Raw genomic sequence first — 25306 nt, 5'->3', positions numbered from 1 at the left:
ATAGCATATAACAAGTGAAATGACAAAAAGGAAGGTTTGAATGTAATGCGTAAATGTGCAATGCAAGCCTAACTCTTACTCATTAGGAAGCGAAAAGCCTTCCTGGCAATATGATCAGACTAATCTAACGTAATATATTTTGGATATAAACCTTAGGGATATAAACCTTAGGGAGCAGTTTAATTAATTTTTTTTAATATATATTTTTTTATTTCAGAGTGGAAAGGAGAGGGAGAGAGGGATAGAAACATCAATGATGAGAGAGAATCATGGATCGGCTGCCTCCTCCTGCACGCCCGCTACTGGGGATCGAGCCTGCAACCTGGGCATGTGCTGCCCTGACCAGGAATTGAACCGTGACCTCCTGGTTCATAGGCTGATGCTCAACCACTGAGCCACACCGACTGGGCAGGGTGCAGTTTAATTCTAAATAAGTAGCTTAAACTTCGATTTTTTGCTTTTGGTTTAGATTATAATTTAGTGACTTTCAAACATTTTGAAGTTGTAGCTTACTGATTTTGTGACATCTCATTCTTAAGCATATGGTTTTTAAAAAATTAAGTGGATCAAAATAAACTATTCTATATAATAAAAGGCCAATATGCAAATTGTGCCCTCGACTGGGAGTTTGATCAGGGGGCGGGGGTGGCCGGCCAACTGCCCGCGGCTCCTCCCCATGGCCGGCCCAGCCTGATCTGCCCAACTGGACCCCACCCGTGCACAAATTTGTGCACTGAGCCTCTAGTGTTTCAATAATTGGATAAATAGCTTTGGAGATATTGTGGATGGGCCCTGGCACTCTGTCGGGTTTGAGGGGGGTGCACTGTAGTAGAGCAAGCTCCTGGCGAGGGTCTGGGGCCTGGCAGTAAAGGACTGGCTCTGCTCCAGAATGCGTGCGAACTTGGCAACATCATGAACCTCCTTGATCCTCACAGTCCTCACATGATTTATCTCACAGAATTATTTTGAAAATCAAATGGGGAAATGTGGCTGAACACATTTTACAAACTGAAGTGTTATGTAAATGAAAGGTACAAGGGGAGAAAAATGTGTGGTGCGTCTTGTCAGGAACGGAAAACACTGCTGGATGCTGGTGGGTTCGGAAGCACTGATCATGGACCTCACTCTAGTGCAGTGATGGCGAACCTATGACACGCGTGTCAGAGGTGACACGCGAACTCATTTTTTTGGTTGATTTTTCTTTGTTAAGTGGCATTTAAATATATAAAATAAATATCAAAAATATAAGTCTTTGTTTTACTATGGTTGCAAATATCAAAAAAAATTTCTATATGTGACACGGCACCAGAGTTAAGTTAGAGTTTTTCAAAATGCTGACACGCCGAGCTCAAAAGGTTCGCCATCACTGCTCTCGTGTGAGGTACAGTTGAAACCCACCCAAATGATTGTCTAGAAGTGGAATATTTTGCCAGCATGATCCTAATTATCATCATCCTAAAAAGAACTTCCATTTTTTAGAAAAATACATTTTATTGATTTTTTACAGAGAGAAAGAGAGAGGGATAGAGAGTTAGAAACATCAATGAGAAATGTGAGAGAGAAACATCGATCAGCTGCCTCCTGCACGCCCCCTACTGGGGATGTGCCCGCAACCAAAGTACATGCCCTTGACCGGAACCGAACCTGGGACCCTTCAGTCCACAGGCTGACGCTCTATCCACTGAGCCAAACCGGTTAGGGCAAGAACTTCCATTTAATGAGCATATTACGATGTGTCAGGCACCATCTGTCCATTTATTTTCCCATTTAATCCTGAAATAACCCCGAGGGAAGGTATTATCCTCCTCTTGGGGATAAGAAAATGGAGGCTCAGAGGGAGGTTTGGCAGTTTGTCCAGATGCACAACTCACCCGTGGCAGAGCCAGGATTCAGACCCAGTCATCTTTTTAAAAAATATATTTTTTTATTGATTTCTGAGAGGAAGAGAGAGAGAAACGTCAAAGGTGAGTGAGAACCATTGACCGGCTGCTGCTTCCTGCACACCCCACACTGGGGATGGAGCCCACAGATGGGCATGCGCCCTGACCGGGAATCGCACGGTGACCTCTTGGTTCATAGGCGGACGCTCAACCACTGAGCCACACCAGCTGGGCCCAAGAATATTTTTCCCATTGATTTCTAGAGAGTGGAAGGGAGGGAGGAGAGGGAGAGAGAGACACCCACACATTGATTGGCTGCCTCCAACATGCTCCCCTACTGGGGCTGGGGAACCTGTAACTGAGGTACATGCCCTTGACTGGGAATCAAACCTGAGACCCCCTTGATCCAAGGGCCGATGCTGTAACCACTGAGCCACCTTTGATTTACAGATTGTAAACTGAGCCCAGAAAGGCAAAGGAATTTGCCTAAGGTCTCAGAGCCAGGGGCAAAGCTGGGACCAGAACTAGGGCTCCAGGTTGCTATTGAGTGCTCCTCTCTGCCATCTTCCCTTCCTCCCAGCTCAGAGCCAGGTCTATAAAGAAACAGAAATTATCTCTCTCCCAACGTGAGAAGCTGGCAAAAAGAATAGGACCTATTTATAAAGACCGTCCTTTTCTTATCGCTTAAAATCTTAATTTCGTTCAATGGTTTCAATTCTTAACTTTTATATAATTATGAAAATTTCCCTTTCAATTACATTCCTGCTTGGTTATAACATAAACTCCCATAATTCCTTCTCTTCTTTCCACCCACAGAGGATAGAATGCATTTCATTGTCACAGAGGAAAATGACTTAATTCACACAGAAAGCAAAAGGCAGGGCAGGCAGTAAGCTGAATACCTTTTCTGCAATAAAAATATCCATGAATATTAAAAGCTTTTGCTAGCAGTACTTTTCTATATATCTTCTATAAACTCAGTGTTGGTGTTTGGCTTAGCTACTATATAATGAATCACTCGATTTTACATAAATTTAAGCTTTGTTAAACGAACATACAAAAAGGACATGCTAATGAAGGAGTTATATGTGGAAAATGTTTGGGGCAAGATTGATTGTTAAATAAACATCATATAGAAATATATTACTATAATAAAAACAAGGTGATTATAATAAAAGAAAAACAGGTTTAATGTAAAAAGTTTACAATGAAAAACTCGAAATATTTTATAGCAAGGGTTTTCTTGTGTGTTTTTTTGGGGTCCCAGAACGCTGGCCCAGCCAGTGTGGTTCAGTGGTTGAGTGTTGACCTATGAACCAGAAGGTCACATTTCGATTCCCAGTCAGGGCAGATGCCCAGGTTGCAAGCTCGATCCTCAGTGTGGGGCATGCAGGAGGCAGCTGATCAGTGATTCTCTCTCATCATTGATGTTTCTATCTCTCTCCCTCTCCCTTCCTCTCTGAAATCAATAAAAATATGTTTTAAAAAAATAACTCTTTAACAGCTCTTTACCACGTTCCCTGAAAATGAGTAGGGAGGCTAGTTTGCTTATTTCCTGAGGTCTTGTTCCTCCTTTGAGAGCCTTGTTTACAAGCTGAGAGGATTATCTGTCACCTGTCTCCTTAAAGATGGTAATTCCTGAGTCCCTACTGACTCCTGAACCTCCTGTCCTCACCCATGTTCCTGAGGGTTTCCTAAGCGCTGTGGATCCACAGTTTCCAATTAAAGAGCGCGATCAGTGTGCTGCTTCCCACCCATCTGTGTACATCAACAGCATTTAAAGACGGTTTTCTAGTCTGTGTAGAGGAGTTGCAGACTCCTTACTCCCCTTTTCTTCCTTCAGGCATCTTGACTTGACTGCCCCGTCGGTCATTTCTGGAGGAGGGGCAGGGAGAGAAAAGTTCCACGCTAGTCTATTTTGCCACGTGTTAGCGGCTCTGGTAAAAGTTTGTTTAACTTCTTTGTTGAAGGAAGTTTAAAGCAAGGGGTCAGATGAGATTGGAAAGAATCTGCTTTCTGGTTTCTTCTACTCCCCTGGTTACAGTTGGCTGTGTCAACGATCAGGCATGCAAATACTAGCAAAAACCGCAAATCCCCTTCCCCCCTACATGATCACAAAGGGATGGTTATGAATATTCTGTTTTGCATTTGTTTTCATTAGTTTGGGGGAAGCAAAGCCTTAGCTGACCCTAGGAAGGGAGTCAAGACAGAAAGGGAAAGACAGAAGGCAGAAGTAAATGAAATAGTGTGATATCAGATGGTCCTGACCCTTAGTGACTAAGCAGAAGCAGTTACTTATTGTCTTTCTTCCTAGGAGCTCCTCTGCCCCTTGGAGGATGTAAGGCTGGGTAGGGGGAGCGTGCCATCGCCTGGACAGGATTGGTGGACGACTTTGCTGGGAAATGCCCAGTTTGCATCATGCGGACAGTTTGCTAAGGGTTCTACAGAGGCCAGTTATCAGGCTTCCGGGGCACCAAGGCCCACAAACATCCAATAGTTATTAATTCTGCTGGGGGGTTAGCGGGGGAGATGCTCAAACCCAGTCATTGCCCTTGAACAACAGGCCCCAGTGAGGAATTAGTTACCTGCCTACCAGCTTTCCTCTGGAGCCTTATTCCCTCCTGTGCACGGACTTGTGCCAGCACTCCCCATTTTGCTGATGGAAGAACTAAGGTGCCGAAGTCAGCGTCCCAATGAGGACTTCCTGCCCTGTGTTCATTCTGTTGGGATGCACGTCCAGTTCTCTGTGTTTCTCATGCTGAAGCTGCATCTTGGGAAGCTGGAGAGTTAGTTATACAACCCTGGCCTGAGGCCGCCTACAGACCACCCCCGGGAAGCCACAGCCTTCTCCCTTCACTGGCTGAGATTCCCACCATCTTCCCACTTCAGCTTTTTCTGTTAAAAGATAAGCTCCCAACACAGTGAGAAACCCAGGACCCAAACTGGTGCCTTAGGATACTGGTCTTAAGCTAACCCAGGTCTGAGTGCAGCTCTGGATTGGGGAAGGGCTCCGTGTTCAGAGATGTCACATTTGGGATTCACTAGAGCTTCATTTGGAAAAACACAGTTTGCTTAGATCTAGATAGAAGCTGTCTTTAAGAGAAGCTTTTAAAAGAGAGAGAAAAAAAAGATTAAAAATATAGATGAGTAATTAGCACTTGGAGGGTGTTTGGCATCATTTTGGACATTCTTTAGCTCAAACCAGGGCTTTGAATTTGGGTTTTTGACATTTTTGTCAACTTCTATTACAGGAATAGTGTTTTCAAAAGCACACGTTTCACAGTGTTAAACAATTACCTTGAGGAACGTGCCCACTGCTATGTGCAGGCAGGTTCTCAGTAAATGCTTACTAATACTCATCATTTTCCTTCCTTCTTCCCTAGAAATCGAAGCCCAAGTTTTATGTGCTCTCCATGTTCCCCTACCCATCGGGCAGGCTGCACATGGGCCACGTGCGTGTGTACACCATCAGCGACACCATCGCCCGGTTCCAGAGGATGAGAGGGATGCAGGTAAGGGCAGTGCTGCCCGACAGCCCGTGTCCACCTCCACCAGAACAATGAGAATGTTGTAATGTGTGTTCAGGGCAAATGCAGAAAACCACTCAGTTAAGATGAGATTTGCTTTGAAGATAAACATGACAAGCTCAGTGTTTCCTTTTATGAACTGGAAGTTATTATAACAAAGCATCTCGATTAGTTGGGTGGTAGGTGTTGTGCTAAGGGTGGAGATGGGGTGGGGGTGGAGTGGGGTAGCCACACATGTGGGTAACACATGCTATCTCCCCAGGAAGGAGTTCACCGTCTGGTGGGGTGAAACACAGAATGGAATAAGGTTTTGTAAGGAAGAGACATTTGGGGAATAACAGCTCTGCAGGAGTTGGGAGGGGCCCCACTAAAGAGGGACCATCTGACATAGATCTGGGGGATGCGGTGAAATTTGCCTGGAGAGAGGAGGAGGAAGAAACTTTTATAAAAAAAATATATTTTTATTGATTTCAGAGAGGAAGAGAGAGGGAGAGAGAGATAGAAACATCAATGATGAGAGAGAATCATCGATTGGCTGCCTCCTGCACACCCCCTACTGGGGATTGAGTCAGCAACCCGGCATGTGCCCTTCACCGGAATCGAACCTGGGACCCTTCAGTCCACAGGCCTGAATAATCGATTATTCCCACCAGTCCCACAGGTGGGAATAATCGTAGCACCTTCTTTAACTACTTGCAGAGAGGCAGGATGGACGAAGGGCTGCGAGCCAGGACCAGTGAACCAGATGGCCAGGACTTGAAGGCCAGCTCTTAGCACTTCCTAGCTGTGGACCTTTGACTAGTCATTTAATTAACTTCTCTGGGACCTAGTGTTCTCTCCTTTGCAAAGTGGAGATCAACTAGTACCTGCCCATTGGCCTGGTACAAGGATTCAAAGAGGGTGACAGTGAAGTACATGGCATATGCCTGGCACATGGTGGTAACAGTAAACATTGCACTGCCAGTGGCGGCTGGAATCTGCCCACACCAGCGCCCGAGAGCCCGCTGTGCATCTTAGCCCCGTCTTGTGTTTATTCCAGTAACCCACTCCCCCACTGGCTGTGATGAACCGGCAAGGCCTGAACAAATGATGTCTGCCGCCTCCCAGTCCTTTGTAAAGATTTTCTTTTAGAAAGATGAGTGCCTCCTTGTCACAGTTGGTTTGAAAATTTATGCCGAACTGACGTTGGCAGCAAGAAGTGTTCCTAAAAAGGAAGTCAAGCTACAACGCCTCTTTGTCACAGGAAGAGTTAATAACATCATCCTGTCAAACGCAGCGATTTCTCTCCTGCCTGAAGCCGGCCACAGGTGTTTGTCTCTCTGGTTTATGCCAGATGCCGTCTCCCCCAGACACCGCTCTCCATCTTTCTGCTGTGTTTATTAGAAAGAGGCGGTGTGGAATGAATTGGCCCTTTGCCTGAAGAATAACTCTTTATTTAACTGCGATTCTTCAACTCGATTTTTTTAAAATTTTTTTTTACTTCCCCAAGTTATTTTAGACAGTTAGCAAATGCAGGCAAATTGTTGAAGATTAAGCTTCTGTAGCAAAACTGAACACTTATGGTAAAGAAAGGGAAGCCCGTTAGCAGATAGGTGGTTGGTGTAGGGAGGGTGTAGGTGGGACTCTAATTCCCTGATGCATGAGGCATTACAGAGAAAGCTCCAAGCAGGCCCAGGACCCAGGTAGGCAGCTCAGGCCCAGAAGACAAAACAGAGGCCCAAGGCCAGGCTGGCTCAGGAGTTGGACACTAGGTTTGAGCCCCGTCCTACCACTTTCTAGCTGAGTGCCCCTGCACAAGTCATTTACTGTCTCCGAATCCCACTTTCCTCATCTTTGCAACAGGGCTAACAGTAGTGCCTCCCTCAGGGGGTGGTTGTGCAGGTTAAATGAGTTTGTGCATGTGTCTGGCACATAATAATCCCTTAATAGGTGGCAGCTGTGATTATGATTTATCCTGATCTGACTTACTCCGGGGAGGCATTCATCTCCACGGAATAAGTGAGTCCCCGTTCTCCGCTGTCTGGAGTGCGCTGCATGAAGTTGCCTTCCGAAGAACATCTTACCTGCACATCATTGCCTGCAGCCTGTGTTATCCTGCGGCTGGATTGATGCCTGAAACCACTATTTGTTATGTGGTTTACGGTGTCTTAGTCTGTGCGATCAGCAGGCGCGTAGGGTTCTGTGTGTTCCTCCATTTCAGATGATAAGCTCCCTTTTGGGGGTATCCGCCAGGTTTCCCTGAAATTAATTTCTTTTTTTTTTCAAAAATATATTTTATTGATTTTTCACAAAGAGGAAGAGAGAGGGATAGAGAGTTAGAAACATCGATCAGCTGCCTCTCACACACCTCCCACTGGGGATGTGCCCGCAATCAAGGCACATGCCCTTGGCCAGAATTGAACCCGGGACCCTTCAGTCCGCAGGCCGACGCTCTATCCACTGAGCCAAACCAGTCAGGGCTGAAATTAATTTCTTGTTAATTTTCATAGCTCATAGTTAAGTCAGATCGTCCCAAATATTACTGCCAAATCTGGTGAAAATTTGTCCTGCCATTTTTAAGTGATATGGCAAAAGAGAAACAGAAATCTCAGTGTAAAAAAAATTGTCAACAGTGTGAAAGCCTGTTGAGTTTCCTGTTGTTTTAAAGTCCTTTTTTCCAATGTCAAGTCTAGTCCCAGAGAGAGAGAGCAGGATTGGTTTCAGGTCAAGTTCAGTGATCCTCACGCTAAGGAGGGAAGGAATATCTAACCTAGAATAATTGAGTCTGACACATGTATTGATAAATTCTTTCGATAAATAGTCATTAAGTACCAGCTTTATTCTAAACACTGGGCTTTCTGCTGCATTAAATACAAACACAGTTAACCCTTGAACAACACGGGAGTTAGGGGCTACCCCCAACTGCCCCAGCATAGCAATAGCTATGAAAATCCTAGCATAGCTGTTAAGTCCCCCAAAACTAAACTACAATCATCCCTCAGTGTGTGTAGTGGATTGGTCCCAGGACTCCCATAGATACTGAAATCCACAGATGCTCAAGTCCCTTGTGTAAATGCTGTGGAACAATGCATAGTCAGCCCTCTGCATTGCAGTTGGTTGAATCCATAGGTGCAAAACCCAGGAATATGGGGTGTATCAGTGGACCTTCGCAGTTCACATCCACATTGTTCAGTGGACAACTGTATTGGAGTCTTGGGTTCAAAATCGGTCAGTAGGCCCAAGGAATGTTCAGCAAGCTCTGCCTTTTTCTGTAACTTGTAAATTTGTTGGTTGGTTTGCTTTGTTCTTACATGGAAATTGTGAAGCAATTCTCAGGCACACTGAGAACAGCACTATGGGAAGTAAAACATATGGAGTGACCCGTGCACCAAGTCTGCTCTGTTTGGGTCACTGGGGACCTCCACGGGTGTAGATCACATGTGGCCTTTACAAATGGGAGCTCGGAGGCTTGAGGGTGACAAATCGATCAGGAATCGGGGGCTTTAGTCAATAGTGCCTGACCGCCTCCCACCTCAGATTGGTTGCAAAGTTCCTGTGAGATAATCAATGAGAAAACCCTTTAAAAACTCTAATGCAGTTTCCCCGTGTAACCAAATTAATAGGAGCACTAATAAGGTGGTGCTGAGGATTAGATGTGGAGCAGGGGCTGCTCTAAGCCAGAGATCAATCACCCTCATTCAGGAATCAGAAAGGGCTGCTCATTCTGGAATCAGAAAGGGCTGCTCTGTAAACCCGCAGTGTCTGATGACACATTTACAGCTCAGCTCCATATGGTGATTTTGTTGTGTTTTCATCTGTTGTATGCACAGATGGTTGGAAAATAAAATTACCCTCCTCCCACCTCGGCTGGTCTCCCCAGCACCTTCTGGGCCAGATTAAAGCATCGGGTGATTAGCATCAATGTGCCAACTCTCCCTCACACACGGGCTAATTTGTCTCAGGCAGAAAGCCTCCGGGCACTGCTGTTCCCTGAGGAAGAGGAAAGACATGGAGGTGTCTGGCAGCTGTGTGATCACTACATTGTCACCTATGTGAATCATAATATATGTTTCATCAGTTTCCAGTTTGCCCCTCAGCACACAACTTGGCCCCGAGTTTTCAAATGTGCAAATCTCTGCAGCGTCTGGAAGCAGAGAGTAGGAGCTTATCCTCTCAGATGCAATTTGAGGGAGAGAATGAATTGCTGGTCCAGGGTCTTGACTGGGAACTGGCCGATCTCGGCCTGTCACATCTCTCACATTCTCAGGGGAGGTCTCCTGCTTGGGCCACCGTGCTGTCACTCGGATGTTTCTTACCCTGAAGTATTGGCTTGAATTTGATCCCCAATCTATAATCGCGGTGGGTTATTACACTTGCTGGACAAAAGGAAATACTGTGTTTCGCATTTCTTAGAAGTAAACGATTGCACCTATTCCAGAGAAACCATGGTACTCTCTGAAAATAGCAGCTTTTTGAGAAGCAGTAACCATGGTTGCTGTCAATTAGAAGCCACGTTGGTTTCAGATCTAAAGTTTTGTTTTACGATGACAGGGAGAGAAAGCCGATCACTCCGAGGAAACCCATTGCCTCTCTTGTGGTAACAGTTGTGCTCCTCTCTCCATTGGGAACCAGCTGGCCGGCTGCCCCAGCTTCCTGGTCTCCCTCCAAAGTCTTCTGATCATACTTCCTGTGTTGGAGGAAGAACTGTACTTTTTAAAAATTATATTTATTGATTTCAGAGAGAGGAGGGGAAAGAGAGATAGAAAGATCAATGCTGAGAGAGAAACACCCATCGGCTGCTTCCTGCATGCCCTCTCCTGGGATCGAGCCTGCAACATGGGCATGCGCCCTGACCGGGAATCGAACCCTGACCTACTGGTTCATGGGTCTGTGCTCAACCACTGAGCCACTCTGACCGGCCAAGAACTGTACCTTTGGTTGTTCTTTTTTTTTTTTTCCTTTTGAAAGAAAAGTATTTTAAAATTGAACATAAAATTCCATATTCCCCCTTGAAAGCACATATGCATATATAAGACTGCAGTCTTCTTTGGCCACTCCCTGCCTCACTAGGCCCTTCTGGGCAGTAATCCCTGATGCTTTCCGGTCCATCCCTCCCGAGCCTTGTCTGTACGTCGTCATATGTAGCTGTCCTTTTTCCTGGCCACCTTGCTGTCCATCCTGCCCGACAACCCGGAGATGCTGGTGGCTATGCCTGGAGGGAGGCAGGAGGGTGAGCTGTGATCATGTGACTGTGTCCACACCAGAGGCTGGCCTAGACCCGCTCCCAGGCCTCATCTCCTGGCCAGCTCTGCTCTGACCTGCCAGGGCTCTGATCCCTGTGTTTGCCCTTCATCAGTAACTGGTCCCAATTCCTCTGTGATGTCTCAAGTCCTGGGAGATTTTGCAGTCCTACTGGCGCTCCTGTGCTGGTCCTTGGCCAGTTTGCTGTCAGCCCCATCCCCTGCTTTGCTTTGAATGGCAGAAGGGCAGACCCCTTGAGGCCACGTTTCCCAAGCTCTGGTGTCAGCTGGCCTCTGGCTGGTTTTGGGCAATAAGAAATTCTGGCCAAAGTTGGGGGTGGGGCGGGGGAGCGGTGGGCAGGAGGAAAGGGGAAGCCAGGGAATTGCTCTCTGGCTTGAGTAGCGCCTCCTTCATTAATCCAGTTCAGTCTGGGCAGACCTGCCTATTTCAGCTTCAGCAGGCGATCTGGGCCTTTGAGCTCTGATAACTCTGCTTCCCCCTTCCAGCCTTCCGTCCAGATCGGACGGGTGGCGGCGTCTGTCCGCTCGGCTTCTCACTCCATTTTAACTACTTAGAGTATTTGCTAGACATGATTTTTCACGCTCCGGAAGTTTATTTTCTAGATTTTCTGATTTCAGCTGCTAGGACTTTTTTTTGGTTAATCCTCACCTGAGGATATTTTCTTCATTGCTTTTCAGAGAGAGTGGAAGGGAAGGAGGGATGGAGGGAGGGAGGTAGAGAGGGAGAGAGAGAGAAAGAGAGAAAAAGAGAAAGAGAGAGAGAGACAGCCTGGCTGACAACTCTGAGATGCAGTAATGAAAACACTGACTCAGTCACCTAGCATAGATGCCTTGGTGTGTAACCTGCTAAGTCCTCGGTATGGCAGAGGTAGCTGGCTGGCTTCCCAGAGCACATTTTGAACTCACCCGGGGAGAAGGGTCAGGCGTGTTAGTAGAAGCGAATGCCTGCTAATCACCCAGAGAGGACACTGATCTGGGTCTTCACCGTCCGCCATGCCTGACGCTTCCCTTCCGGTCCCAGGTCATCAATCCCATGGGGTGGGATGCGTTCGGACTGCCTGCCGAAAACGCCGCCATTGAGAGGAACCTACATCCAGACAGTTGGACGCAAAGGTGTGTTTTACAGACATTCAAACACCCGTGTACGTGGATTCCCACAGTTCGTATGTTAAGGTTTTTTTCTCTTCAGTGGATTTTATGCTAAATGCCTGGCTTAACTCCGTGCAGAATACAGACATACAGGGTGGGGCAAAAGTGGGTTTACAGTTGTTTGTATGGAGAATAACACAATAATTAATAGTCAGTAATACAAGAGTAAACTGTGTTTCGAATACTACTTTTGCCCGCCCCATGTGGATGGGCCAGGAGTGCACATAGCAAAGGCGTTGCCCACCTGAGTGGCCAGAGGAAGGGCCCATCCCAGGGCCAAAGACCATTGTGGTTTCTAGTAGATCCTGTCTGAGTCCGAAGAGTCAGTATCTTCCAATATGCTGGCATTTTCATTGATTCTTAGTGATTTTGGGGGGGCCAGGGCAAAACGACATTTCGAGCCCTTTGGAATAATCTAGGCTTTTCCCCTTTCCCTTCCTATTCTCAAAGTATAGTTTGTTTACGGCTTCCCCCTGCTAAATCCAAACCTTCTTCCCTCTACTTCACAGTAACATTAAGTACATGCGGAAGCAGCTTGACCGACTGGGCCTGTGTTTCAGCTGGGACAGGGTAAGTCAGCCCTCTTACGGAAGGTCTTTCTTTGTATATTTATTTTTTAAATATGTTTTCATTGATTTCAGAGAGGAAGGGAGAGGGAGAGAAACATCAATGATGAGAGAGAATCATCGATTGGCTGCCTCCAGGCACAGACCCTGACTGGGAATTGAACCACGGCCTGGTTCATGGGTCGATGCTCAACCACCGAGCCACGCCCACTGGGCTGGAAGGTCTTTGTTGTACGGAAGGTCCTGATTGCACGGGGACCGTGACAGTTCTTCACATGCTGCTTTTTTGGGTTGGGAGAAGGGAAGGGAGGGAGGTAGAGCAGGTCTCCTCAAATGAAAAAGTGTCCCCGGTGGATAATTTGTCTGCAAACAAGTAATTTTCGGTGAGGTTAAGCCAAGAGTGTTAACTTCTTACTTAAGCTTCACAGTCGACAGCTTTGCGCTGGGATTTCTGCTGTTCTCAGCGATAGTTGAACACGACTGTTGGAATCGATGTGGAAGTGATTAAATATCCACCCATCTGGTCCTTTTAGGTGATTAGGTGTTAAGTTGATTTATTTACCTTTCGTTCCAAGTTTGGATTTGAGGTTTACAAGAACCTGTTACGATTCTGTCACAGATAAATTGTCGAGTCACAGGAAGTTGCCAAGATAGTACAGAGACATGTACCCTTCCCCAACTTCCCCCGGGTGATGACATTTTATATAAGTTCAGACTAATATCAAAATGAAAAATTCGACACTGTGCAGTACTGTTAATTGAAGTGCAAACTTGTTCAGATTTCACCAGTTCTTTTATGTAAACATCGTGTATATGTGCATGTGTGTATTTAGTAGTAGTGGTTCTATGTAATTTAATCACATGTATAGATTTGATGGAGGAAGTCTGAGGCCAGCCCCACTTGTTTCTTTGTAATACGGTGATCTTTCTCCTGCCTTGTTGATACTTTTCTGAAAAACTATTTCCATTGATTTCAAAGAGGAAGGGAGAGGGAGAGAGAGATAGAAACATCAATGATAACAGAGAATCATCAATCAGCTGTCTCCTACATGGGGATCGAGCTTGTTTGAGAGATTTTACCCTGAGCAAGAAAAGGCCATTCATATGCAAAAAGCTGCTGCATGCAGCTTGGGTGGGGTTGTAAATTGGATGAGGCGGGGTATCAGGGAGTCACCAGGGCGGAGCAAACAGAAATGGCTGCCAGTCAGCCCTGCAATTGGGGAGGTCCCAGCATAGGAACAACGATCCCTGGAGCACCTCCGTCTGGGAGAAAGCCGCCCCCGAGTTCCTGCCCTGATGCCAGCAAATCCAGCTCCCCCTCATATGTGTCCGTGTTGCCCAGAGCCTCACCCTGGTGCTGGAGCCCAGAGGAAGTGGGACCTTATAAGTTCAGTTCGTGGTGCCGGCCTTTTAAGAGGAACAGCTGGGTCTCCAGCAGCCTCTGTGTCGCTGAGCCCCAATCACACTGGTTTTTACAGCCCATAGTCCTTACTGCCTGTAGGGACTTCTTTTTCCTGCTCTGGGACCCTGGGCTGGGGGTCTGGTGTGGGGCTGGGACCCCTTGCTCCTCCGGGCGGCCTCTGCAGAGACTGACTCCCTCCCGAATAAAAAAGCAGCACACGTGGGTGCCGGCCCAGCCCGCTCCGCGCCTCCGCAGCCCCTGCCAGTCTCTGTGTGCTCTCTGCTTTACTTCTCTAGTTGTAGGACTTCCACCAGCTCTCCAGCGGCTCCTGATGATTGTTCTGTATTTTAGTTATCATTTTGGTGTGGTTGTGGGAGGCGGCGAGCACAGGTATTTACCTACGTTGCCATCTTCAGATCTCTTCCAGCTGATGTAATTTTGAGAAGACAGAAAGTAAGAAACTGAAAGTTAAATGTGAATAGCTGAACACCTACTGAGGGAAGAATAAAGTGGAACTAAAATTCCCAACTGTGCAAGGACAGAGGGGATTGTTTCTTTGTGGGGCACTCGCCCTGTGGAGTCATTGGCAGCCCTTCTGAGGAGACGGTGTGGACTGCGCTCGACTCTCGTGGGTTCAGGTTATGGCCTCGGTGATCATGAGCTGGTCCTAGGGAATGGCCCACGAGTTCCACAAATGACAAACGACAGAGTTAGCTTCTAAGCTGTCTGGTGTGGCCCATCGAGGCAGGTCTGTCTCTGCTTCGACCTCTGCCTTCTCACCAGGCTCTGGTGCCCACGCTGGTTCTGGTCTAGGCCTTGGCTATGATTCTTGAATTCAGTGGTTCTCAACCTTTTGGCCCTTTAAATACAGTTTCACATATTGTGACCCAACCATAAAATTATTTTCGTTGCTACTTCATAACTGTAATGTTGCTACTGTTATGAATCGTAATGTAAATATCTGATATGCAGGATGGTCTTAGGTGACCCCTGTGAAAGGATTGTTCGACTGCCAAAGGGGTCGCGACCCACAGGTTGAGAACCGCTGCTCTTGATGGAAGTCGATTTTTGGGGCCTAATTTTTATCAGGAATCATCTGGATAATTGTTTGGGGAGGAATCCCTAGGAGTTCCCTTTAAAATCGGACAAGTAGAAGAAGAAAAATATGCCCTGGCCGGTGTGGCTCAGTTGGTTAGGCCTTGTCCTGTGCGCAGAAAGGTTGCCGGTTGACTCCCAGTCAGGGCACATGCCCAGGATGCGGGCTAAATCCACAGTCAGGGCCGTGCAAGAGGCAGCTGATCTATGTTTCATTTTCACATTAATGTTTCTCTCTCTCCTTCCCTTTTCCTTCCTCTCTCTCTGTAAAAATCAATTTTTAAAAATCTTAAAAAGAAAAAGAAGAAAAACAAAGTCCAAACTACACAGGATTCAACTTAATGCCTGTGGACTCTGCCAGAAGAGGTTTTACTAGTGGTTTATAATGCTCGCTGAGCCACCCCAAACACTCACACTCCAGTATAAAATCAGAACAAAAACAAACCATATTCCAGGATTGGGCATAAAGGATGTTTGGACTAATTCAACTTTTCTTGGTCTCCCTTATTTACACAATCAACATGTGACGGAGTTGACTGAGTTTCTCTATCGTGGAGCTCTCGGAGTTCTGACTGGTGCTCCTTTTCATTGGCTTTTACATTCCCAGGCTGATCTCCTTCTCATGCTTTTACCTTTGGTCTCTGTGCATGTCGGTGCCCGGTAATAACACTGATGGCTTCGCCCAGGTCAAGGCCGGGAAACACAGGAGTTAGGCCCCTTAGACAGCTGTGCCCTCACTCTCCCCACGGGCGTGTGGGCTGGGGTGCAGGTGTGGCTCTCCCAGGGCAGTGGAAGAGGCATATCAGAACTGCACTCAGGACTCTTCCCCCGGCAGGCTTTTGGTGACCCTGAGCTCTTCCAAGTTTTGCCAACGGTGCTGCCCAGGCTGCACGAAGCAGGGAGGCCGCTGAGGGGTTCGGGGCTCCCCACCATCTGCATTGATCTCTGGGCTTCTGACTCTCTTGCTTTCTCTACATCTTTCTTCCCTTTCACCTCCTCTTACCATTCCTTGTTCTCTCTCGTCCTTTTGCTCGACTCACCTGCTTTCCTTTTCCTCTCTTTCTTCCTGTCTCTTTTTTAAGATAGATTTTTTTATTTCTGAAAATTTTCAACTCATATTAAAAAAGTGAGACTAGTACAGAAAGCCCCCAAACACGAATCCCCCGGCTTTAACAGTTGCTATTACCTGGCCAATCTTATTTCATCTGCAACCACCACTCTGAACTATTTTACAGCAGGCCCTAGACATCATATAACTTCATCTGTAAAGACCTCAGTACACATGGCAAAGATGAAGCCTCCCTCCCTCCCTCCCTCCCTCCCTCCCTCCCTCCCTCCCTCTCTTTCTTCGTCACAATTCTATTAAGCTAAAACAATTAATGGTAATACCATATAACATCATGGAATGGTAGTCATTTTGAAAATGTCCCTGCTCCCTGCTGTCTTATAAGTATTTCTTTCCATCAGGGCTTGGTTTGCGTGCACTTCTGCTGGTCTTTGCTGAGTCTCTCCTCCCCACCCCCTGTCGTTATCATGGTTTGGGAATTGTACTCTTTTCATCCAAAATACACAAGCTACTTGGACCATTCCTGCATGAGTTTATTTTCATGATTCATATGATTTTCGTGATTTGTTTCATTACAAAGTGAAAAGTATTATTGCTTCAAGGCCCTTGCTACCTTGGCATTTTAATTACATAGAGGACTAGATGTCTGACAAAGGATTAAACTACGAGAAACAATGAGGGTGCTAGGAATAGAAATATATTTTGTTATGTTTTTTTTGTTTTAAAAGAATTCAAAGAATAGCTTAAAACAAAAAGAATTTGGGGGCAAGTGAGTGCTCGGAAACTCCCCTTTGAGAGCTGGGAGCTCTGGTTGCCTTGACAACAGTAACAGGCCCTGATGAGGTTGACTCTCCGAGTCCCCTTCCAGGTCCTTACAGCGTGAAGCAGTGTGTCTGGCAGACTCCTGGCTCTGGGTTACTCCTCCCTCAGAATCAGAAAATTAACCTTTTCCTGGAGGTTTTCCTTGATCCATGGGGTGGGGGTGAGGGCCACCTTTGTTTCCGCTGAGGTGAATGGGCAGCTTATCTTTTAGGGCTCCCTGTTTCCAGGAAGTTGGTGCTGCGGCCTGCGGTGTCACTCAGAACCGCAGTCTTCTTGGTGTGGGGACCGTATGTCATCACGAACACATGGCGCACATGTCACCAACCTCAGACTGCGCGGTGCCAGCTCAGGGCTGACCAGCCTAAAACCTGTGGCAGAGGTTTTCGCTGCCCCAGCCAGGAGCGCTTTCTTAGACTCCTCGGCCCTCACGAGGGGCCACCCGGTCAGTGTGGCTCCTCGAGGAAGTGGTTTGTTCTGTCCCTGGTCCCCACTGGTGGTCACGAGCCCAGTCAATGACTAATAAGGATTTTGACTCCTGAAGAGTTTCGTGTCCTGGTTTTGAAGAATGCCTAACAGCCTGGATTTGTCTGATTCGTTCTTCAGGCATTCGTTCCAGTTGCTATGGCTGCATAACAAATGAATTGTTTGATTTGTTGTCTTAAGTTTGTAAATTGATGAACAGCCTGGTGTTTGTAAATAGTGAAACTTAGAGTAGGGATGGGGAACGAGCCAGGGCAGAGGCTAACTGGCCCTTTTGATGAGGTGTTTTCTATATTAGACTGAAAGTTCTGGGATGGTTTCTCTGGAGTTTCACATTGGGTTTCACATGTCTTTCTTCTTCTTTTTTTTAGAGAGAGAATGTCTTTTCATTGAATTTTAGAGAGAGTGGAAGACAGGGAAAGACAGAGAGAAATATCATTGTGAGAGAAACACATCGATTGGTTGCTTCTTGCACTCGCCCCGACTAGGGCCTGGGCTGGGGAGGAGCCTGCATCCGAGGTGTGTGTTTTTTACCAGAATTGAACCCGAGACCCTTTGGTCTGCAGGCCGATCGATGCTCTACCCATTGAGCCAAACTGGCTAGGGCTCACATGTCTTTCTTATAAAGCAAATTCACTGAAGAGGTGTCTAATCACCTTGAAGATGAGCCATTCCAGGATGAGTTATTCATAGCATCTGATAGCCCCAAATGAACTTTTCAAATAACCTTTCAAACTTACTGTCAAAACATATCTTTTGTTTGAGAACTTATATGTGAAAGTCAATTTCAGGTAAGTCTGAAATTTAATAACTCTTCTTCTGATAAGATCCTGGAAGATCCCAGGGAAACTGGCAGATGGCCCAAGGACAGTGCCAGCGAAACAGATTTGCAAGCAAAGAAGAAATCCAAGGTGGAAGGGTGAGGAACTAGACCCGCCCCTTTGTGTGAGCACACGCATGTATAGACAGGGAAGGCTGGGCCTGTAGGTGACTGGGCCTGTGGTGGCCATCCTTGGAGATGACCAGCTTCGGAGAAACTGGATGAAGTCACCAAGGGACAGTGTGGAGAGAACAGAGGGCCCAGGATGTCTTGGAGTTGGGGGTCAAGAGACAAAGAGTAGCCGAGAGCAAGTCCTAGGGTTGGAGTAGAATTGAAATAAGATGGTGCTGTAGAAACCAGGGGAAGAGTGAATTTCCACAAAGAGGGACAAACAGTAGCCACTGGAAAAAGGAAAAAAGGGGCTCAAAAAATCCACTGATGATCAAGTTGATCATAAAAACCAGCTTTGGGGAAGGGATTCTAGGAAGCGGAGTGGAGGAAGTACCAGGAATCTGTCTCCCCGCGTGACACCTGCACTGGCTGGCTGTGTCTGATATAACCATTTTGGACCTTTGCAGTCTATTGAAGGCTTGCAGGTTCCAGGGGAAGGCTTGAATGGTAAATTGCAGTGAGTATTGGTCAATTGCAGCTCTTAACTCAGTGGTGGCCACCAGTCCCTTACCCCAAGCCCCGTGGTAGGCAGCCGTGCACAAGTTCCTGGAGCAGCTTACACATCGCTTGCAGGGGCCAGGGTGTGCAATAGGACCCCGCCCTCCAAATATCGGGGGCCTACGTTCTCTTTGCTGGTTGTTACTTCACTTAATAATGGCCCCCAAGTACAAGAGTAAGGATGCTGGCAATTCATATATACCCAAGAGAAGCATAAAGTCCTTACTTTAAGTGAAAAGATGAATACAATACAGTAGATATTGAGAGAGAGACCACATTCACATAACTTTTATTACAGTATACGGTTATGATTGTTCTATTTTATTACTAGTTATTGCTAATCTCTTGCTGTTCCTAATTTATAAATTAAATGTTACCATTAGTTTGTACACATAGGAAAAACATAGTATCTTTAGGTCTTGGTACTGTCTGTGGCTTCAGGCACACACTGCAGGTCTTGGATCGTATCCCCTGCAGATAAGGGGGGGGCTACTATACCACTGAAGTGTACACCTAAAAATGGATAGTATGGTAAATTTTATGTGCGTTTTACCACAATAAAAAATTGAAGGAAAAAAGTAACTGGCTTTGAGGTGTGAAAATAAAAGCTGGAAGACTTTCCCCAGTATTGTTCCAGGACACGCTGATATTTCAGAGCACAGACTAATTGTCTTTTGTCTGTATGCCTGGGCTTTCTGGATTACTGGCTCTGTTGGCTCCAATTCTGGGACTTATGAGGGACAAAGAAAATCCAAGGAACTTGCCACCGTGTCATTCCTCGGGTGTGGAGGTTCCCAAAAAGCCTGCCTTCTCTTCTTCATTTTTCAGAGTCTTATGTTTGTTTCATATACATACATAATGACCAGGGATGTCAGTTGTACTTAGTAGAAAGAGTAGGGCAAAGTCCATCTTTTCCATCTGCTCAGAAGGAGAGGGTGAGCACAGGGTGGGGCAAAGGTGGTTTACAGTTGTGAGTATGCAAAACACAGAATTTATTATTGTATTATTATTTGCAAATTGTTGTATGATTTTCCATACAAACAGCTGTAACCCTACTTTTGCCCCACCCTGTATAGTTGTAAAAATCCTCCCCCTTCCCGTAAGATTCTGATCTGTGCTTCTCTGTCCCTAGCCCTTCCCTTTCAAAAGTCACCGGAGTGCCCTTTGGCATGGCTCAGTGATTGAGCGTTGGACCATGGGCCAGGAGGTCATGGTGCGATTTCTGGTCAGGGCATATGCCCAGGTTGTGGGCTTGATCCCCAGTGGGGGGTGTGCAGGAGGCAGCCGATCGATGTTTCTCTCTTATCAATGTTTCTCTCTCTTTATCCCTGTCCCTTCCTCTCTCTAAAATCAATTATATATTTATATATATATATATAGATATATATAGATATATATATATATATATATATATATCTATATATATATATATATATATCTCACTGGACTAAATGATCTTCAAAATAAATTCCTATACATTTGCCAAAACTTAAAGTTGTTGTTGTTTTTCTGTGATGCATATGAAATCTTGCAGGCTATGACAGGCCTCTACCACTCGTTGCTCACGGAGCTGGCAGGCAGCAGAGCAATTGATGGATTGATGTTCTCTGCTCCTCCTCTGGGTCCAGGCCCATGGAAACAAATGGCTTTTGCTTTATTCAGGAAACCCGGATAACTTGCATCTCAATAATAGCTTCCCGATGACTCTGTCCTGCCGATCCTGAAATTTTCAAGTACATTGCAGATAAAAATGTTCTTTTCCTTCCAGAGAATCACCACCATTGTGGAGAGCTGGTTTGGCTTGGATCGTGGAAACACTGGCATCTGTTCAAGTAGACAGATAACAAATTGCTATTCAGACCCGTTAGTCTCATCTGTAGTTTAATGGAGGGTTTTCTGTTCCCAACTGCCTACTTAGAAAAGCTGTCTGTATTGTTAGGCGGCCTTGATGAAATTCCTGTCAGCTGGCAAAGGACAATTACAGAGAAATTAAGCAAATTGTTGTTTCTCGTCCGATGGTGGCTAGTTCTCAGAATCTTGAGTAGAGTGTAGCAGGAGATACCTTTGAGATTACCATAAAAGCAATAGTGCTCAGGCCTAGCCAACTCGGCTCGGTGGATAGAGCGTGGGCCCTCGGACTGAAGGGTCCTGGGTTCGATTCCGGTCAGGGGTGTGAGCCTGTGCCTCAGCTCGATCCCCGGCCCCACTCGGGGCAGGAGGCAACCAATCGATGTGTCTTTCTCACATTGATGTTTTTCTCTTTCTGTCTCTCCCTCTCCCTTCCACTCTCTCTAAAAATCAATGGAAAAAAATCCTTGTGTGAGGATTAACAAACAACAACAACAAAAATAGTGCTAAAAAAATAATGGTCAAGACAGTAGCAAAAAGAGAGTTTTTGTTTTTTTTTAAATTTTTTTTTATTGATTTCACAGAGGCAGGGAGAGGGAGAGAGAGATAGAAAAATCAGTGATGAGAGAGAATCATTGATTGGCTGCCTCCTGCACGCCTCACACTGGGGATCAAGCCCGCAACCCGGGCACGTGCCCTTGAATGGAACCTGGGACCATTCAGCTAGGGCAAGAGGAGCTTTTTTATTTAAGCTTAGAAAGACAGTGCGAGTTGTCTTTCAAACCTCAGAGCAGCGTTTCCCCTCTATTAATAGTCATTCTCTAGAGTGGCTTCAAGAGCATGTAGAATGTGAAGTTTTCAAATGACTCAAGAGTTTAGCTGCAGCCCTAGATTTGAGAAACAAGACCTGTAAGAACAAAATGTATGTTCTGTAAAGCGCAGTGCGCAGCATTTGTGATTTTCAGTCTTCGTTAAACGCTTCCTTTCCGTCTAAAGTTAGTCCCGAGGTGGAGGAACACAGTTACCTCAAAATGAATTCTTAGACAAATGTTAGGTTCATGATTAACTAATTACCCTGATATTAACACCTGTTCCATCGACTCTGCATTAAAGGAGGGTAACAGGGAAGATAAAGGAGACTCGAGGCAGAAGTGTGGCCAAGGTGGACGTTAACAGATGGTAGAAGGAAGGCAGGATGAGAGGATGAGGCCACGAGGAAGTGGCCGGTGAGGCTGAGGAGGCCCGGGCAGTGGGACTCGAGGGGAGTAACAGCTTAAGAAGGAGGAAGAGGTAGCTATGTGGTCTAGGCCGGGGACCCCTGGCTGGGCCTGTAGGTGACAGAGAGCCATGTGTCTAGGCCGGGGACCCCTGGCTGGGCCTGTAGGTGACAGAGAGCCATGTGTCTAGGCCGGGGACCCCTGGCTGGGCCTGTAGGTGACAGAGAGCCATGTGTCTAGGCCGGGGACCCCTGGCTGGGCCTGTAGGTGACAGAGAGCCATGTGTCTAGGCCGGGGACCCCTGGCTGGGCCTGTAGGTGACAGCCATGTGTCTAGGCCGGGGAGTGCTGACTGGGACTGTAGGTGACAGAGAGCCATGTGATCTAGGCTGGGGACCCCTGGCTGGGCCTGTAGGTGACAGAGTCAAATGAGATGGAATAGAACAGAAACTGGAGAGGTGGGAGGGATGGGCCTGGGGCCTAGGATGCCCGTGGGAGTTCAAGTGGATGGTGGCCTCTTTTCCCTTGGAGACACCTGGGAATGAATGGGGCGGGTAAGAGGAGAGACGATGGAAGGCCTTACTCCCTCAGTCACGGAGGAGAGGCCCATTCCTGGCGCCTGACCCAGTGCTGCCGGAGAGCTGGTCCTCAGGAAACGGATGTGGAATAATTCGGTGAGTGCAGGAACAGACAGAGCCTTGAATTGGTGGAAGTCTGTTCTCTCTGTTCTCAGCACCTCCATTTCCTATCACTAGCCGATCGGCGAGGGTCTTAGAACAAGGACTGGGCGGCAGGCCCTTGGTGCGTGTTTTCTCACTGGGGTCGTGAGTGGGGAAACAGAGTTCTGAACCACCCTATGGCTCTGGATGTGGGAGTTGCCGATGGACATAAGTGTGCTGCATCCTCACGCTGTGGGATTTGGGGGTTCTGCACACAGGCTGTGTGCGTGTGAAGGGGGCAACATGTCTCACTTGCCAAGAGCATTACCTCCATTTTCTCATTTAAGCCTCCTGTCCATTTCAGGGTTTGGTCTGGTTATTGGCCCCTCCTATGAATGTATTATTTACCTATTGCTATATAACAAATTGTCCCCAAACTTAGTAGCTTAAAACAATAAGCACTTATTGTTTCTTAGTGTCCGTGGGATAGGAATTCAGGCGTGGCTTCGTTGGACCCCCTGGCACAGGTCCTCAGAGGCTGCCATCCAGACCAGGGCTGGTTCCTTGCTGGCCAAGGCCTCCCTGCCTTCCTGGCCACCTGGGCTTCTCCACAGGGCAGCTCGCAGCATAGCGACTGGTTTTCTTCAGAGTAGGAAAGAGTGAGGAAGAGAGAAAAGGAGAATGCCCAGGACAGAAATCTCAGTTCCTTCGTAACCTAACCTTGGAAGTGACATCCCATCACTTGCTTTGTTCTGTTTGTTACCGGCAAGTGTCCAGGTCCAGCCCGCACTTGAAGGAAGGGGATTTCATAAAGGGCCTGAGTGTCAGGAGGCAGGGTCACTGTGGGCCACCCTAGAGGCTGTCTGCTACGCTAATGAGAAAAACGAGGCACGGATGTGGTTAAGTCATTTGTCAGCCCTAACATCCTGACTCTGGGACACCCTAACTGCCCGCCCCCCCTCTCCCCCCCCTCCCCCCACACACAATTCTTGCTCTACTCACAGGCTAAGATGTCCACCTGGCCCCTTTCATTCTAACAGCAAGTAGGAAGGTAGGTGACCAGGCTGGGCTTCTTACCTGGGAATGGTGGACTGGGACCCCTCTTCCCTCATTATGTTCCCTGTGATTCTGCACTTGGGTCAGACCTTTCCCTTTAGACTTTGGGTTGTCAGGATTGCTTATGTGGACACACGCTAAGGTTGACCAGGAGCCTTGGAGGTGGCCATGTGGATGCCCCTTCGTGGTGACCCCAGGACATTCGTTTGTCTGTAGAGCACCATCTCTAGTTCCTTTAAACCCCACTGTGTGGGTCTTGAGGTGCATATGCCAAGTATATTGGAAGACTGCTCACCAGGGCAAGGGTCTGGCCACTGTAGACTCAACTCTTTTGTTTTCTTCTTCCTTTGAATCTAAACTGTTTTCAAGAGCTGTAACACTATAGGCTAATACCCAGAGTAATACACAGTCACTATACAAAATCAGTGAAGTTCAGAAAACCTTGTATAATTAAAAAAAAAACCAACGCACCCACAGTCGGTGTCATCCTGAGCAGCCCAGTGTTTATTTGTATGTTGGCATTTCTTCCCTAGCATCATAGGTTCTGGGAAGAATTACTCAATCCTGTGAAAATCCAAGGGCAGGAGGACCCGTCTGCCGTACAGTGTTTAAGAGGGAGATGTAATTGGGAGGAACCTCTTTGCAGCCTGCCTGCATGGGAAATTCCTGGGGTGCGGTGTGGCCCAGGCACCAGTAACGGTTGAAGCTCCATTCCAATGTGCAGCCAGGTTGAGTGCTGAGTGTTTGGAAGACTTAGTGTAGGGTGACCACAGCTGTCCTAACCAGCAGGCTTCCCAGGAGCCTCCCACCTGCCTCTTCCAGCACAGCAGGTGCGCAGAGCTGAGCGCCTGAGCCAACACCGGGAGGCGTCTGATGCAGACGGGACCTGTATTTCTCTAAGCTGCACAATAGGAATCCTGGGGCTGGCTCCTCTGGCCCTGGAGCCGTGCTCTGCTTTCCAAACTCCCCGCTTTAGAATTAGAGAACCTGGGGTGGAATGAAAAGCAAGGTCATTGCCATACAGTTCCGTTGCAATGAAGAGCAAATGGCGAAAAGGCATGTTACAGAGATCATTGTTTAAAAAGCTACGTGAGTACCTGTCTCCTCTGCTTCCAGATCGGTTGTTGTGAAGGCAGGATGCTCATGCGAGGCTGAGGAGGCTGAGGAGCGGGGGAGGTGAAGCCTTGTTGTCTGTTGTATTGTGTGAAACTCCGGCAGCTAACCTGAATCACGCAAGGTTGCAATGCAACGTAAACGCACGTGGCTTTGAGGCGGGGGAAGCAGGTCTGTGAATCCCGCTGGAGCAGAAGCCGGGGTCGGAGACCAACTGGCTGACTCTCCCGGCGCTGGGTCGCCACCAGCCGTGACTGGGAGCAGCCTGGTGTGAATGTCTCCATCCTGGTCATGTGTTTTGGTCGTTCCCTTGTAAACACCCTCTCTTTCTGGTCCTTTCCTCTCCCTTTTCCCTTGTCCCGGGAGCCTCACGAGGGGTCAGCCACCTCTCCGAGTGGTATGATGGGAGACCAGCCTCACCCCCAGCAGCCTGCTCGAGTCAGCCCAGGGTAGTGGCCCCAGCGATACCTCCCGTGTGCCCAGCATGTGCTTTCAGGGCAGCTCTTCACCTCTGTTTCTAGACAGGACACTGGGCTCTGGCCACAAGCTACCGATGATGCAAGGACTTGAACCAGGTTCAATGGCTCCAAAGGGGATTGTCTTTCCGATCGCTCACTCTCTCTAGACTTCCTGGAACAAGGAGTGTTAGCTTGGGAGACCTCGGTGACTTCTTCCCAGACCACATGCCCTTTCACGGC

At 47.3% G+C, this 25306-nt stretch overlaps 1 protein-coding gene across 1 annotated transcript in view; it reads left to right on the top strand.

Annotated features, from left to right (window-relative positions):
• The window catches only part of LARS2 (leucyl-tRNA synthetase 2, mitochondrial), a gene marked incomplete at its 5' end in the record, with an annotated part of 92484 nt that overhangs the window by 1429 nt on the left and 65749 nt on the right, over nt 1-25306 (top strand). Inside the window, 3 exons of the mRNA XM_081106368.1 lie at nt 5264-5392; nt 11669-11760; nt 12306-12366. Of these exons, the coding sequence (XP_080962494.1) occupies nt 5264-5392; nt 11669-11760; nt 12306-12366 (282 nt within the window). The remainder of the gene's footprint in view (nt 1-5263; nt 5393-11668; nt 11761-12305; nt 12367-25306) is intronic.

This window comes from Myotis nattereri (genome assembly GCF_964212035.1).
Source record: "Myotis nattereri genome assembly, chromosome: 14".
Classification (NCBI taxonomy): Eukaryota; Metazoa; Chordata; class Mammalia; order Chiroptera; family Vespertilionidae; genus Myotis; species Myotis nattereri.
This window is presented reverse-complemented; position numbering and strand designations above follow the sequence as displayed.